The 15,998-nt window shown below is 28.4% G+C and overlaps 3 protein-coding genes across 3 annotated transcripts; all 3 read right to left on the minus strand.

Moving 5' to 3' along the window:
• On the minus strand, positions 1 to 987 carry GO595_002946 (WD40 repeat-like protein; the record flags this gene model as incomplete). Its single annotated transcript, XM_067915912.1, has 1 exon — positions 1 to 987. The coding sequence occupies one exon, from the start codon at positions 985 to 987 to the stop codon at positions 1 to 3; it is 987 nt and encodes a 328-aa protein (XP_067776747.1).
• A 2,994-nt stretch (positions 988 to 3,981) lies between these two features.
• On the minus strand, positions 3,982 to 7,182 carry GO595_002947 (PIKK family atypical protein kinase; the record flags this gene model as incomplete). The annotated part of the gene is made up of 1 exon (XM_067915913.1): positions 3,982 to 7,182. The coding sequence occupies one exon, from the start codon at positions 7,180 to 7,182 to the stop codon at positions 3,982 to 3,984; it is 3,201 nt and encodes a 1,066-aa protein (XP_067776748.1).
• A 6,627-nt stretch (positions 7,183 to 13,809) lies between these two features.
• On the minus strand, positions 13,810 to 15,786 carry GO595_002948 (kinesin-like protein KIF9; the record flags this gene model as incomplete). The annotated part of the gene is made up of 1 exon (XM_067915914.1): positions 13,810 to 15,786. One exon carries the CDS (start codon positions 15,784 to 15,786, stop codon positions 13,810 to 13,812), a length of 1,977 nt encoding a protein of 658 aa, XP_067776749.1.
• Positions 15,787 to 15,998: the final 212 nt, after the last annotated feature.

Raw genomic sequence — 15,998 nt, forward strand, 5'->3', positions numbered from 1 at the left:
TTAATCTGACCAATCTGAAACATCACAAATTGGACCAATTTGTTCTTCTGGTCTCCAAACACACATAAAAGAATCGCAACCAGCAGACGCAATTCCATCATCAAATGCAGTCAAAGCTACGATTTCCATCACATGTCCAAACAAAGCTTGTGATTTAGTCATATTAATAATTGCGTTTGATTCAGGTACAAACAAATCTTCGTTATGAGTACACATCTGTACATTCCTCGCAAAATTCGGTGGAGTCTTCAACATATATTGTAAAAATGTTGATGTACCTTCATCAACACTCCACTGCCTAATGCATCCCTGTTTGTCAAGAGAATAAATTTGTCTTCCATTTTCACTCATTGTTATCCCTATTATCGGTTGATCATGTGCAGGAAGATCATTTGTATCAAATAATGATTGCTTCCACCAACCAAATTGGAATGGAGAATATGGGTTTCGTATGTCAAAGAGATATAAATTACCTTCTTCATCACCACAGACAACTGATGAATCGGATGCCCATTCAACAACATTGATAATGGTTTGCTTGGGCGCTTTAAGACCAATAAGGTTTGCAGATTCCCTTATATCGAAAATACGAGTAAGTCCTTTATCTAAGGCAGCAGCAATAATTGGTGATTTGGAATTAAAAGAACATGAAAATACTTTGGTGCCGCAATCATATTCAATAAATGGTTCTTGATATTTAGCAGTGTTGTATATTCTTACGTAGTTATCATAAGAAGAAGTAAGAAAGTTATTTTTTTGATCTTTCCGCCATTTAATATCTGTTATTATTGTAGGACATGGTAAGCATGTGCAAAAAATAGGTTGTAGCTTGATAGCGTCATAAAGAAAAAAATATCCGTTTTCTGTTGATCCTACAATGAATCTTTTTTCAATGAAATCTGTATCAAGTGATGTTATTGTAGAACCTTTAAGATGTGGAGTTGAATATTGTGATACAACTCTATATCTTCCTTCTGAAATAAGCATCTACAAAACAGCAATGTTGTTGTTGAATATTCAATTTTTCTAGACTGGGCACGTTAATTTGCAAACACAACATTGGCACTTTTATTTTACCAGAAATTCTATGAAATTTGATCCCACACCCAACAAAAATTCTCTTGATGATTCCTCTGGTTGTTTATTAAGCTATGCTACATGAAATGATTCTGCTATATTAAAATAATATATTACCGAATTGTCTGATACCCACTAAAAACTAAATCGGAGTCCAAAGAATTAAATTACGAATTTTGAATTAATTATTTGTCAATCGACAGCATTTGAAAAAAAAATTCAATTGTTTATATTTTTAATAAAAATAATCTGTTTTATAAATCATCGATGAAATCTCTTATATACTGAGCCTCATTGTGTAGTTCCTCATTATTTTCTTGTTCGATGCCGACCTCCACCAATTTTTGTATATATTTCCTATGCAGCTCTGCGTTTACTCTTGTATTCAGTGCTCTTCCCATATTCTTTATTAAGAAATAAATTTCTTTTAATATTCTATCATTAAATATTCCTTTAAAAGAAATTTGTGCCAAGAACTCCAAAATGAAACGTTTTCTCTGTAGTAAGAAATCAATATTTTCTTTAAATCCATTAAAAATATTTGTATACCCATGGATTACTGCACAAACGAAATCTTCTTGCAGGTCAATATTTTCGTCGAATTTTTCAATTTTTACTTTGGTCAAATTATCGAAGAATTCGATTGCCGCATTTAAGTTTTGTTGTTGAACATATAAATAATTATTCCCGAGAACAAGAGATAATGAAATTATTATTGATGGAATTAAATTCTTCTCATTACTTATATTTATGAAATTAAGTAAACTGATGACAACATTATCTGATAATTCTTTAATACTTTGAGGAATATATTGAAAGATATCTATAATAACCTCAAAAATAATAAATAATAATGTCGAATTATTTGAATCTAATGAAGAAATTAGAATTTGTAAAATATGATTCGAATAATTTGCTACGTTATATTGACATACTTGAATAAGTGCTGATATTCCTAATAATGAATCTCCAAATAATTCATTTGAATTTAAGAAACTTACAAAACTATTAATAAAGAATTCGCAATAATCATTCATTATTTGTGGTCCAAGTTTTCTTGTTATTATCATCATTGATTGACATATTGAACCTTTTATATATATATTACTATTGACTATATTCACTTTATATTGTTCAATGATTTTAATAATTGCTTCTGTTATATTCTCTGTCGTATTTTTTATAAATGAATTTAACGCATCGAATAAATGAGATACAAAAATATCATTTTCATTCTGACTGATGTTCTCAAATATCATATTAAGAAATCGATCAGTATATTGTTCATTAAGTTCATTATCATTATATCGAAAGATATTATTTAATATTTGACACGCCCTTTTCATTATAATACCTTTTAATGGGATATTTTGTTCACATAATGTGAATAATCGTTCGAAATTATTTTCTTCTTTAACTAAATCGCCATATTTATGAATGCATTTCGATAATGTCCATAATGTAGTTTCTTTTAATCGTGGACAATCGTTTTGTTCTGCAAATGATATCAGATAATTAATTTTGGATAGTATAAATTGATATACATTAGGATTTAATGGATCTGAAGTTAAGACTAAGATACTTAATACTGCAGCATGTATTTCGACCCAATTTTGTGATTCGATTTTCTCATTACAAAAAAAGCCAAGTCTTTCATATATGAATTCACTATTAAAAAAATAAAATTCACTTAAGACATCTGTGGCATACATATGTGGTAATATATCAACTGTTGTGTCTTCAATGTCGGTATCATTAATCGGAATGTTTAATAACTCTGAAAGCATAAGATCGACAAATGATTGTGACCCAATGGAACATACTGATTGACATTCTGGTCCAAGTTTCCTTTCAAATTGTGCAATATCATACCAAAAATTAATGGCAACACATCGTGATGAAGATTGTGAATTAATAGTAGCTAAATGAATTAGTTCAAAGATTTTGGGGAGAATTTGTTGATCATTAAATAAAAAATCATGGAATTTGAAAATGATTTCACTCAGAAAATTGACAAGTATATGAAAAAGTGTAACATCGGAATTTGGAAATGAATTTTGTATTATATTAAGATAACCAATAACAATATCTGGAGAGTATACATTAGGTGCCCAATTAAGGAGTTGATAAGAGGCATTAGCAGCATCTATTCGAATGGATAATGGTAAATTTTGATTTACAATGGTGTTCCCTAAATTTTTTGGAAATACATGGAAAAGACCTTGCTGTTGTTCTGTGACTTTTAAATACGTTTTTTTAAGAATTCGGCAACTAAAGATATCCGATATCGCACGAACTAGACCAGAAAAATATGCTGGTGATATGCCTGGCTTTGAAATTTCAGCAAAAATTTGAGCACACAAAGAAAAATATTTTTTCCAATCATTTTCGATCAAAACAATATCAGAAATTCCTTTTGAACACATATTTCGGATACTAATATCTGGGTGTGATAAACCTCGCATAAATGCACCCTTTATTTTTGAATGATATTTAAGTGTAAAATCATTAAACCATAGATTCAATAACATTTTATGTGTAAAACCTCTTTTTTCTTTTAAAGCATGTTCCATTAAAACTGAAGCAAATTTTTGTTCTTGAATTTTTGATTTTGGATCCAAAAAAAGATTTATCGAATAATCCAAAAAATTGCAAAAAGATTCTGGTTGATAAACTAGAAGATTTAATAAATTTTGGTTTGCCGTATTACGTTCTTGGTTATCAGTTGTATATAAATAAGTATCTACATAATGTCTAAAATCTTCTTCGCTCATCAGTTTCTGAACAAAGCTGTTCAATATCCACAAACCGTTTAAAATAATACCACAAATTGAATGCAAAATCATCGTCTTAAAAAAAATAAATTATTATATTTATAATTTTTATAACAAAATCATGATAATATTACCAAAAAGGACACCAACCTATATAATGTCTTACATATTCCATTGGATCCTTTGCGATTTTTATCAAAGTGTCAACTTGCATTGCAACATCTAATTCTTTGTCAGTTGGATCTCTACCCGATAATTTAGCTACCACTCTATCCAATATATTTTTCGTTTGCATTGTTGATCTAAAATCATTTTCCAAGAAAATTGGCTCATGAATGAATACTTCTAATTGAGCTGTTATTGAACTTTGATTTTCTCTTAAAGTATACATTACATCTTCACAAACTGATCTAAAAACGCCTTCGACACTACTTCCATCCAAAGCGTTTTGTATCATTCTTGTTAATCTAAAAGGGACTCTTTCAGGGTACATTTTCCTATGAAGTGCAACTTCGAAAGAATCACCAAAATCAATATGAATTACACGACCAGTATGTCGTTGTATCATTATGTTCGAAGGATGTCTATCGCCAAGACCTATGATATAACCAGCCATAGACATTAGTGCAGTTGTCTTAGTAAAATTTCGATTACGTTGTAACCACGTTGTAGGGTTAGGTGAACGTAACCAAAGGATTTCACGTAATTCATTTGCTTTAGTTTTCAAATCGATGAATTCGAATGTTTCCATACGTTGTAATGAGTTTAAAGAAGAAAATAATTTTCCGATTATTTGTGATGATAAATCACGTTCAATAGTTCGTGGGATATTACGATGTGTACGGAAATCAATTACAAGTTCTTGGAATGTATCAGCGCCATTTACCCAAGAGATTAAACCAGCGTTTGGAGCAAATGGAATTATCGAATATTGTTCAATCGAAAGAGTTTGTTCTACGTTAAAACGACTTTTCTGTAAAAGGGAATTAATTAAAGTAAAAAATTGCATAATACGTTGATCAAGTCTTAAGTCTTCATTACCTTTTAATAAATATTTATGTTGTGTACCATATTCATCTATCATAAATATAGTGCGTGGATGTTTTTGTGTGGATAATACACGCATTGTTGGCATGATATAATCAAGAAGTGGAGAATGATGATCAACAGAATATGTGCCAGGTATCGCTATACAAAATCCACGTTTATTTGCGAGATCTTTAGATATTTTATTCAGTTGAAGTGTATCTATAACTTTCATTTTCTCATCAAGTTCAGTATAAAGGATACGAAATGATTCCCATAATTGTTTAGGTGAACCTGGTGAATTCTTCTTGAAACTTTCGAAATTAGTTCGTACTCTTTGAATAGATGTATTAAATGTCTTTAAAAAGTTTTGATCATCTTCACATTGTGGTGAGTCAAGATTTGATATCATTTTATTCATGATATTAATTATTGTAATATTGTCTTGTGTATAAAATGCATGTGAAGCCATATCAAGTGCTGATAACCATTTCTCAATGATTGAAATCGCTGCTCGATGCATTCCATCAATGAAAAGTTGTACATCTTCAAATTCATCAGGATGTTTCATTCCTAATGAATATATTAAGTTTTGTGCAATTGATGCTTTTTCTCCATCATTTAATAATGATAATATATTTAATGGAAAAATTACAGCTTGAAAATGTTCTTCTCCAATTGTTTCAATAATATTCGAAACTATTTGACGTACAAATGTACCTTTATGTGCTATATGTACAACAATTTGAGGAATTATTTGTATTATTGTTGCTGGTGAAAGATTTAATAAATCTTTTACTATATATTGTGGTAATTCAACATCTTCTCCATAGCGGAAAAAGATGGAAAAAACTTGACAAAGAAATTCTAATGAATCATTTTGCCTTAATTTCGTAGCTTTAAGGAATCCATCAATTGCAGATATTGTAAATTGTTTAATATTCTCATTCTCATTAGATAAACCTAATAAAGAACTATTTGTATAAGCCCAACCTGCCCAAGTTCGATAATCATCTGAAATTAATTCATTAGATCGTTCAAATGCGTCACAAATTTTTAATAAAGTCTTTTTATCTGTTTTACGTAATTGATATTGCCAAGCTGCTTGTAATCTAAGTAATCGAGCTCTTTCTTTTTTAGGTATTTCATTTGATGCTTTTGGCATTGAATTCAAAAGATATTGTTTATCTTCTTGACTTAAATCAGAAAGAATTGATTCATTCTCTTCAATTGATTTAGAATTTAATAACATATTAAATCGTTCAAGTAATGATTCTGCTTGAGTTTTAAATCCACGCGCCCATTTAATCTTTAGTTGTGATATTAAAAAATATATTGGAGTTTGTTCGGAAAAAAATCGAGTACAATATGCATCAATTATTTTCCATCTTCTTTCTTTACGTAATACTGAAAGCATCTTAAGATATCCTTCAATATGTTCTGCTGGTGATAATACTAAAGAACGAATTTCAATTAATTTAGTCCAAGCATCACTTTCCGATGAAAAACTTTGTAATCGATATTGCCAAATATTTGGTATTTTATGAAGTTTATTTTGTTTCATTGATAAAACTTCTTGAAGTTCAATCAAATGTTGTGCAAAAACCATATTTTGTGATGCTTTATTATCATCATTACCATTAAATACACTTAATTTTGTTGAAAGTACTTTAAATCCTCGTAAAATACATTCGGATGCAGCATTATAATTTTCCGATGATATTAAGAATAATGATTGAAATAAAATGGAATTAAATTCATTATCATCTTGAAAATAAGTAACAAATTTTTGGACAAGTTCAAAATCACGTGAATGATAAAATGCCCAAGCAAACCAAATCGCATTAATCTTCTTTTCTTCATCACTCATCTTTTCAAAAGAATCAACATTTTCACGTATTTTATCCCATAATTCTAAATGTGCATAACATCTTAAAAAACAACTAATACTTTGTTGTTCATGTTGTGATTCATAAATTTCTAAAGCTTTTTCCCATTCGCCAAGTTCTTCACCCCATTTACCTGCTTCTGAAGGATCAATGATATTACTCACAGATACTAAAAGTCCTCGAGCAGAATCAATTCGACCCATTCTCGAATTAAGTTTTAATAAATTCGCTATAGTTTTTATATCTTTAGGGTTTTCATTATGATATCTTTGAAGATAAAACAATGCAAATGCTGTAGATTCACTTGCATCAGCTAATACATCTTCTGTAATCTTTAAAGGATATCCACATCGATCTAAGAAATCAGCTAAGTTTAATAAATCAGGATCTTTTTTTTCGAAGTTTTGTAATATCATTTTAATTTTATTCGAAAATTGTATTTGATCTGTAAGTGATGTTGTCATCCAACATGAAAAAAAAGCAACTGGAAAAAGCTCTTGTTTAAATGTTTGTGAAAGATTAATTACATTTATACAACTTTGTATTGATATTTGTGGTGAATTTTGGACAACACTTAAACATAAATCATCAATCCATTGTTTAGAATTATTAAATACTGGTTGAGGTACATCTTTAAATGGATTTATTTTAGTAGCATTCGATGGCACAAGAAAATATTTCAAATGTGAAGTTTGAAGATGTAAAGGAATCTTTTGAATAAATGGACAATTTTCTGGAATAATAATTGTGTTCATATTTTTTAGTTTCTCCAAATTTTGAAGTGTATAATTAAATGTTTTACATTGCTTTTCAACTACTTCATAAGGTAAATGTGAATAAACTATTAATGAAAGCATTAAATTACCTATACTTGTAGGACATTTTTCAACGTTATGAAGCATATTAAAACAAAGATGTGCAATTCTTGATGAATATATATTAATAGAATAAGTTTGTACAAGCATTGTTAAAGCTTTTAACAGAATATTTTGTTTACGTGCACCTATATTAAATATTCTTGATTCAATTAATTGAAGAAATAAATCAAAACATTGATGTTGATAATATATTGAAAAAACAATAAATTGAATAAGTGTTTTAAAATAATTTATATCATTTGTATCGAAGTAATGTAATGAAGAAGGATATAATTGTGTAGAAATTGGTATAAACTCAATGTTTAAATGATATGATAAAACTAAAGCAATTCTTAAACATTGATGATTATCAATATGATTCTTTAATAAAGGTTCAATTAAATCAAGATGTGGTACAACATGAGATTTACATTTCGTTATAATTAATTCAAGTTGATTAAATAAATTTGTATTGACTTCATCAAACTCAATTGCTTCAATAAAACCTTTTATAACACTTCTCATGAATGGTATAGAATGTGCTGTTTCTTTAGTAACTATATTACAAATAGCTTCAAATATACTTGGAGATGCATCTTTTTTTGCCATTTGAGTTAAAGATTTCATTACGAATGAAGTAAAATATGCCGAATTTTTTATAGCAAATAAAGGTGTTACTGCTTTATCATCTTGGAAATCTATATAACTTATATTAGAAGCACCTAAAGTACCTGTTAATTTAAGTATTCCAATTGCTACAACTTGTGAACATGTATTACTTCCAAGTAATTTAATTAAACTTGGTAAAAGATCATGATATCTTGTTAATATATTATACTTTGCGCCATCAGACATAACAATTTGTGTTAATGAATCAATTGCTGCTAAATAAACAGAATCACAATGTTTCATTGAGAACGCAATACAATAAACTGGTATAATCTGTGGTAAAAATGAAATTATTTTATTCGATAATATTCCTAATGTATTAAATAAATATATATCACGTTTTTCGATCCATTTCTCATTTTCTATTTGATATACTCGACGAAGATTAAAATCGTTTTCAAATTTCGATTCTTTTGTTATGTTTAATCGAATTTGATCTCGATGAATTGAAGAACGTAAATCAGGTTTTGATTCAGGAAAAGGTTTTCCATGTAATAAAAAAGTCACACATATTAATGTTATACTTGGAATCACAGAATCCACAAATTGTGAAAAATATTTTGCAATTTGTGGTAAAAGTGAACAAATTTTTAAACACCAAAAATGATCTTGTTCAGTAATATTTGTAATTATATAATTATGTACAAATTGAATAATTGCTGGTTTTAATTCAATTGGATTTTCGATTGCGGCAGATGCTATAAATGGAATTGCTGCACGTCGAACAGCAAATGATTTATCAGCAAGAAAGTTAATAATTAAAGATGAAGGAATTGAATATGATGGATCTAATTTTGTTATAGCACAAAGACGTACTTTTTTAGATGGATCAAAAGATGCCATATTAGCTAACATACTTTTAGCTTTATCAGTATTAAAGATAGGTAAAACTTGTGAAACCAAATAACGTATATAATCATTTGATGATGATTCATATTTAGCCAATAAATTAAATACGGAATCCATATGTTCGAATAAAAAATGTCCAAAATATTTTAATAATAATAATGAAGTTATTTGATCATTTAATGTAGCACCATTAGCATTTGAAGATGCAAAAAAATCTATAAGTTTAGGCTTTAATACTATCGGTGGAGTTCCTAATATTAATAATGACTTAATATAATTTTTACATGGTTTGGCATCAATAAAAAGTTGAAGTGGAAATGTTATCGATGGATTTTGCTTTAAAAGTGTACAAATAACACCAAACATTTGATTTATAATTCTTTCATTTTGTGATGCTTTTAATATTAATTGCCCAAGTTGTATAATACTTTGATCTGGTATAGAAGTTGGCTCAATATTTAGTATAAGTTTTTTAAGTAATTTTAATAAACTAATTCGAGGTTCCATAATACACATTGATCGAATCAATGCATTTAATAAATCTTTGGTCATTTTTGGAGTAAGCCCATTGTTCTTTGTCTCTGATACTGTTATAAAAAAATATAAAATAGCTTTGTTAACACCAGCGATGTTTAACGTACAAATTTCTTGAAGCCTCTCAAAAAATTGACCAAGTTTGATCACATTTGGATATGACCTATAAATAAGTCCCGTTACAAGAATAGACCCAATATATGTTTCTGTTTGTTTTGTTTTAATGTGTACACTACAATCAAAAAATAAACTTTCGGCAAAATTCTCCGCGGTATGTGATGGAAATTGTTGAAGATGAATTTTTATGACTTTAATTGCGAGAATACGTACTTCTTTGTCACTTGAACATGCCGCACCCCAAATTTCAGGGAAATATTTTAATGTAATTCCAAAGACATCTGTTGGTAAAAATTTTCCAATTTCACTTAATATTAATAATGCATTAAAAATGGAACGCTTACGATTTGCAGGTGTAAGGTATTGTTTAGCAGATTTAAGGGCTTCTCGTAAAAATGGTAAATTATCACTTGACTCTTCCATTAATAAACACATTAAATAAACAGCTGTTTTGCATATTTCACGATTTTTTGAAGCAGTAAATGAGTTCACAATTGGAAATGTCTTTTTAGTTTGATCATAGGATCTTCGAAAATAATGAAGAAGAGAAATCATTATCATACAACTCATTTGTTTCTCTGGTGTTTCGCTCATTGATTTTTCTTTGATTTCCGATTCCCATCCTGCAAATAAAGCAATAAGCTCTGCTTCACTTAATGATAATAAATACGATCCTAATGTTGAAATTAATTCAGCTCTTTTGTATTTCCATTGTTTGGCATCAATTGGTTGATCTGTATCAAATAGTTTTGCAAGATTGAGCCCAACTGAAGAACTCATTTTTTTCTCCTTTCGCGTAATTCAATACTTTACTTGATTATGACAGAATTCAACTTTTCACAATTGGACTAATTCCATGAAAGGAAATGATATTCATAAAGAAAGAGATGGTTGTCTTGAATTATTAATTACATTGGAACATATTATATTCAATCTAAATGAAGAAAATTTGGATTATTCAATTCAACAAACAATGGAATTATTCGATTCAAATTTTTCACATTCATTTAATGTTGTTATAACTTATTTGGTTTTTTATGCTTATTGTTCATTAAAGAATGAAATTGATATTTATTTAAAATATTTGGATTTGATTCAAATGAAAGAAGAAGAAATAAATGAAAATATCACAAAGATCAGAGATTTATTTATGAAAAATGTTTCTGAAGCTGGTACACAAGCATCATATTTTCTCATTCAGAATTTTATTGATCGTAATTTAAGGGATAAAGATATTACCAAAAATATAGCATCCAATTATTTCGCACACTATAAAACTGAAATTAAGAATTTTTTTATCCAAATTGAAGATTTTTTTCATAAAAATCTTGAAGAGCTTAAAAAGAATGATTGGGAATTACATAAGAAACTAATTAGAGAAGGAGTTAATCCAAATGAAATTGCAAAAATAATTCGAAATGATGAAATAGAAAAACTTCAAGAAATATCTTCACAAAATGATTTTAACTTTAATCAAGAAATTGAACCATCACTTTATGAAAGATGTGATTTTATTAATCGTTTTAATATCCCACTCATTCATTATGCAGCATTTTTCGGATCAATTAAATGTTTCAAATTTTTACTATTACATAATTCTAAATTTAAGAATGTTGGTAAATATGCAGCTGCAGGTGGAAATATTGAAATAGTTCATTTATGTGAACAAAATAATTTTACATTTAAAGGAGCATGTGAAGCAGCAATTGAACTTCATCAAAATGATATATTTCGTTATATTTTCGATAATAAAATCCAAACTTTTCATAATTTATTTGTTTTAGGAGAAAAATGTATTTTATATCATAATTATGAAATTCTTTCATTTTTAGAGGAAAAAGGATTGGAAATAGAAAGTATTATGATTATTAATTCGGCAAAAGATGGCAATTTATATCTTCTTAAACATTTCTTTCAAAATGTCCCAGTTTCAGATTATATTCTCGGGGATGTATTCGGATCAAGAAATATTGAACTAATAAAATATTTCATTTCGCAAAAATGGATTAACATTAATTTTAAAGATGTTTTTAAATTTTATTTGAAATTGATATCGATAATTTTTTGATTCATTATATTTTTTAAAATTAATTTTGCTAATTTAAAACAGCACTAATTTATTCATGTGTATTAGGTTATACAGATATAGTTAAATCAATTCTTAAAAGGAAGGAGATTAATATTCATATTAAAGATGTTTACTAACTTTATTTGAAATTTAAATTAATGTTTTCTTGTTTCAATATAAAATTTGATAATTATTTATATATTTTAAAACAGCACTTATGTATGCATGTGAAAATGGTTATATAGAAATAGTTAAATTACTTCTTAATAAAATGCGAATTGTTAAACCTAATGAAATTTATTCTCTTTATTCGAAATTTGTTTTGAAAATATTATATTTAAATACAATATATGAAAATTATTTAAATTATTTAATGCATTTTCATTGGCTGCTCAATTTGGTCATATGGATATAATTAATTTATTATTACTTAAAGGAAATAAAACTTATTCAAAGGCCGTTTTATCATTTTATTTCATATTTATTTAAATGATTTATGGTATGAAAATAATATTAGGATATCTTTAAAAGCATTTGAGTTGGCAATTCTAAGTGCTGCTGAAAATGGTCATATAGATATAATAAAGCTATTTCTTAAAGAAGAAGGAATTAACATAAATGTTCGTGATATATATTTAATTTATTTAAATTTTATTTATATAATTTTATGTTTTAAAATTATATTTGGAAATTATTAAAATCATTTGAAACACCACTTATCAAAGCAGCTGCAAATAATCAAATAGAAGTAGTTAAATTACTTTTGGAACAAAAAGGTATTGATCTTAATGTAAAAAGAATTTGTTTGTACCTTAAGGTTTTCCTATTTCAAAATAATATTTGGTGTATAATTAAATTATTTGAAACAGCACTTATGGTGGCATTTAAATACCGTTATTTTGAAATAGTTAAATTAATTCTTGAGAAAGAAGGAATTGATATAAGTACATTAAATATCAAATCCTTTTATTTAATATTTATAAAATACATATGGAAATTATTTATATTATTTAAAACATCATAAGAAACAATCACAAAAACAAAAAAAATTTTATAAATTTTCAAATTTAATTTTGTTTATTGGTTCCTATGACAATGAAATAAAAATTTTTATTAGTTACTTTGACTTCTTTTTTGGTGAAACATTCGCTCGTTCTTGTTGTTTGTCAGCATATATTGAGATCCTAACTCCATATTCTTTTTCACGTGTAAATATAATTACATATTTCTTTTTTTGAAGTGTAAAACTGAACCTATCCATGATGCTTAATGGAATAGCTGAGTTTTCATTAAGTGATTGTTGCATTAATATTTCAGTTATCTTTATTTTTTGACTGGAAACTAGAATAACATCTTGTTCACCTTTTGTCTTGATAATCATGAAATTGTCCGATTGATGTGACAAGCAAATAGCCTTAATAAGGTTAAGGGATATGGAATCCTTAAGTTTACCAGATTTATCTTTAAATAAATAAAGATTCTTATCTGTAATTACTAATTGATATTGTACAAGCTTTAAGTCTTTGGTTACCCTCAAAAGCCGGCTAATAAATGCAATATTAGGATCATTTTGGTTTGTCAATATTTGTGAAATTTTCTTCTTAGTTTCACTATTTACCGCAAAGTTGCTATCATCCTCTTGTTTCTGTGGGCTGCTGTTTCTCCTCCTTTTCCTTTTGAGTTGGCTAAGGTTTACTGAAGAAGACGACATTATAACTCAGTAAAATCTTGTTAACGGTTTTAACTTTCTGCAATCACAAAACCTCTGCATTACTTCAAGTAAAAATTTTCGTTTATAAGCTAATCTGCACATTATGTTCATTAGCTTCGATTATCATTGAGGAATATAAATTTATGTAATATTGTCAAAATTGGTTAAAATAATGCAGATGCTGTATAAAAAATTTCTTTGAAGAAATTAATACAATTGTATTTACGTAATATTTATTTTATTCACTAACAGGGTGTTTTCGAGTGCCGTTTGCACGGAATTCTCTTTCCAAAATTTTCTCTATTTTTTTGATTGCGTAGAAGTACGGCCCCGCTTTTGGCTCCTTCTCTATCAGCTCCTGGTATTCCTTTCTTTCTTTTCTTTCTTCCTTATCCAGCGGCTCTTCCATTTCTTCCTCTTCTTCCTTCTTCTCCATATTTTCCACGTTTTGTTTTTCCTTATTCCATTCTTCGAATTTTTCTTTAAGGATTTCTTCGTTTTCTTTTATCTGTGTCAAAAGTTCTTTTTCACGATTTAAACAATTTTCATATTCAGCATACGCATCTTTATAACATTGTTTCGCATATTTTAAGTCTTTTCGTATCATTAATTCATCTTCGTCAATTACAGGAACACCATTTATAGGTGGAAGTCGACTTTTTTCTTTGTCTTCAAGTTTCCCTCTTAATTTATCGATTTCTGATTTATGTTCGTTTACGATAATTGCGATTTCTCTTTTTCGTTTTTTCACTTCGGAAACTTCTTCTTTTTGATTCATAATTTCTTCAGATATTTCACTTCCTTCAGAATTCTTAAAGATTTTCCATAGTTCTTCTTGTGTTGGCATAAGAGGAAACACTGCTAATCCATCACTATCATCATTAATAGTTAAGTTTGTTTCTACATGTGTAACATCGTCGTTTTCTGTTTGCTTCGCTGTAAATATATATTTCTCGCGAAGTTGTTCTTCCGCAGCTACTTTTTGTGCGCGATATTTCTCTTTCATGATTTCAAGTGCTGCACGAACTTCATAAAGTGAACGAATCGGAAATTGTTGAATCGCATCAGAAAGAAACGATGTGACAGTATCAGAAAGCGCTTGTTTTTCTTGGCGATCTGGTTCTGTATATGATATAGCAGGCGTTTTAGCACGTAATTGTGAACGTATTTCATCGATTTCCTTTTGGAGTCGTTTGATGTGATTTTGTTTATGTTCTTTAAGATTAAGAATATCATCTGATGTTTCGCCTTGCATACGTGCGGCAAATTTAAGAGTACTTATAGTGGAAGGCAAATCTGCTGTCGCAAAGGATACATGAGAAATGATTGTTCGGTTAGGTAATGAGTCTTTGAGGAAATGTGTTAACGGGCAACTGCGATATGGAATATGATCTTCTGCAATAAGAACACGTTCAAGTACAGTGTTGGTACGATTTATTGAAGCTTGACGATGGAATTCGGCATTCTCGCGATCTAACGTATTAAATTTAACAGGTGATGCCATGTCAACAAAATTGAGCTTGGAATGAAGTGGTTGCTTGGTGGATGGCTGAGGAACATCAGAATCTAGCCAAAGAGTAAAAACGCATGTTGTTTGTAAATGATTAGGATTGATGTTTCTGAAGGCATTTCCCATAAAAAGTCGCTCAAGGCCGCTTTGCTCATCTGTGATAATTGGAGAAAATAAGTTTTTGACAGAAATAGAACCATCGCTAGATTCAACAATTTTGAGTTCGCGAGGTTCTTGTCCATTAAAAGCATTAAGAACATCAAACAATTGTTCATTCCAAAGTTCAATATACGAGCAACGAACTTTTATTTTAATTTCTGGTTGTGTAGTGATTTTTTGAAATATGTATGATATTGAACGAGGAATTAAGCCACGGTTTTGATAATCATTGTATGGTCCATTAAGTGTGTATGTTTTACCACTACTAGGACCTCCATTACATATGATGCATGATGATATACCATTAATTAAATCATCAAGAGCTTGTTTATTTGTTATTAAAAATAAGCCCTGTTGATCAGTGTTTTGCAAAATAGATCCAAATTGAAAAGAGTAAGAAGAAATTTGATGTTTTAAAAAAGAGCGAGGACGCTTTTTTAATGATTTAACTGTGATGCTTTGTTCGTCTTCACCAATTGTAATATATTCTTCTGCAAAATCTTCTGTTGGTTTCACTCGAATCAAAACATTTTTTTTTTGCTTCATTTTTTTAACAAACAAAACCGTTTTCATTTAAACAAACATTCTGAAAAAACATTGCGAATAGAAACATATTAAAAGTTTAAACATATATGCAACTAATTTGATTCTGTTAAAAATCCGGATGAGCAAATAAACAACTTTTTATGGAATGATTTATTGCTAACAAATGGAATCATTCGATTTTTCGATTTAGCTTTTCGGCATATAAATTAAGC

The sequence above is a fragment of the Histomonas meleagridis genome (assembly GCF_020186115.1).
Source record: "Histomonas meleagridis strain 2922-C6/04-10x chromosome Unknown contig_20, whole genome shotgun sequence".
NCBI classification, from domain to species: domain Eukaryota; phylum Parabasalia; order Tritrichomonadida; family Dientamoebidae; genus Histomonas; species Histomonas meleagridis.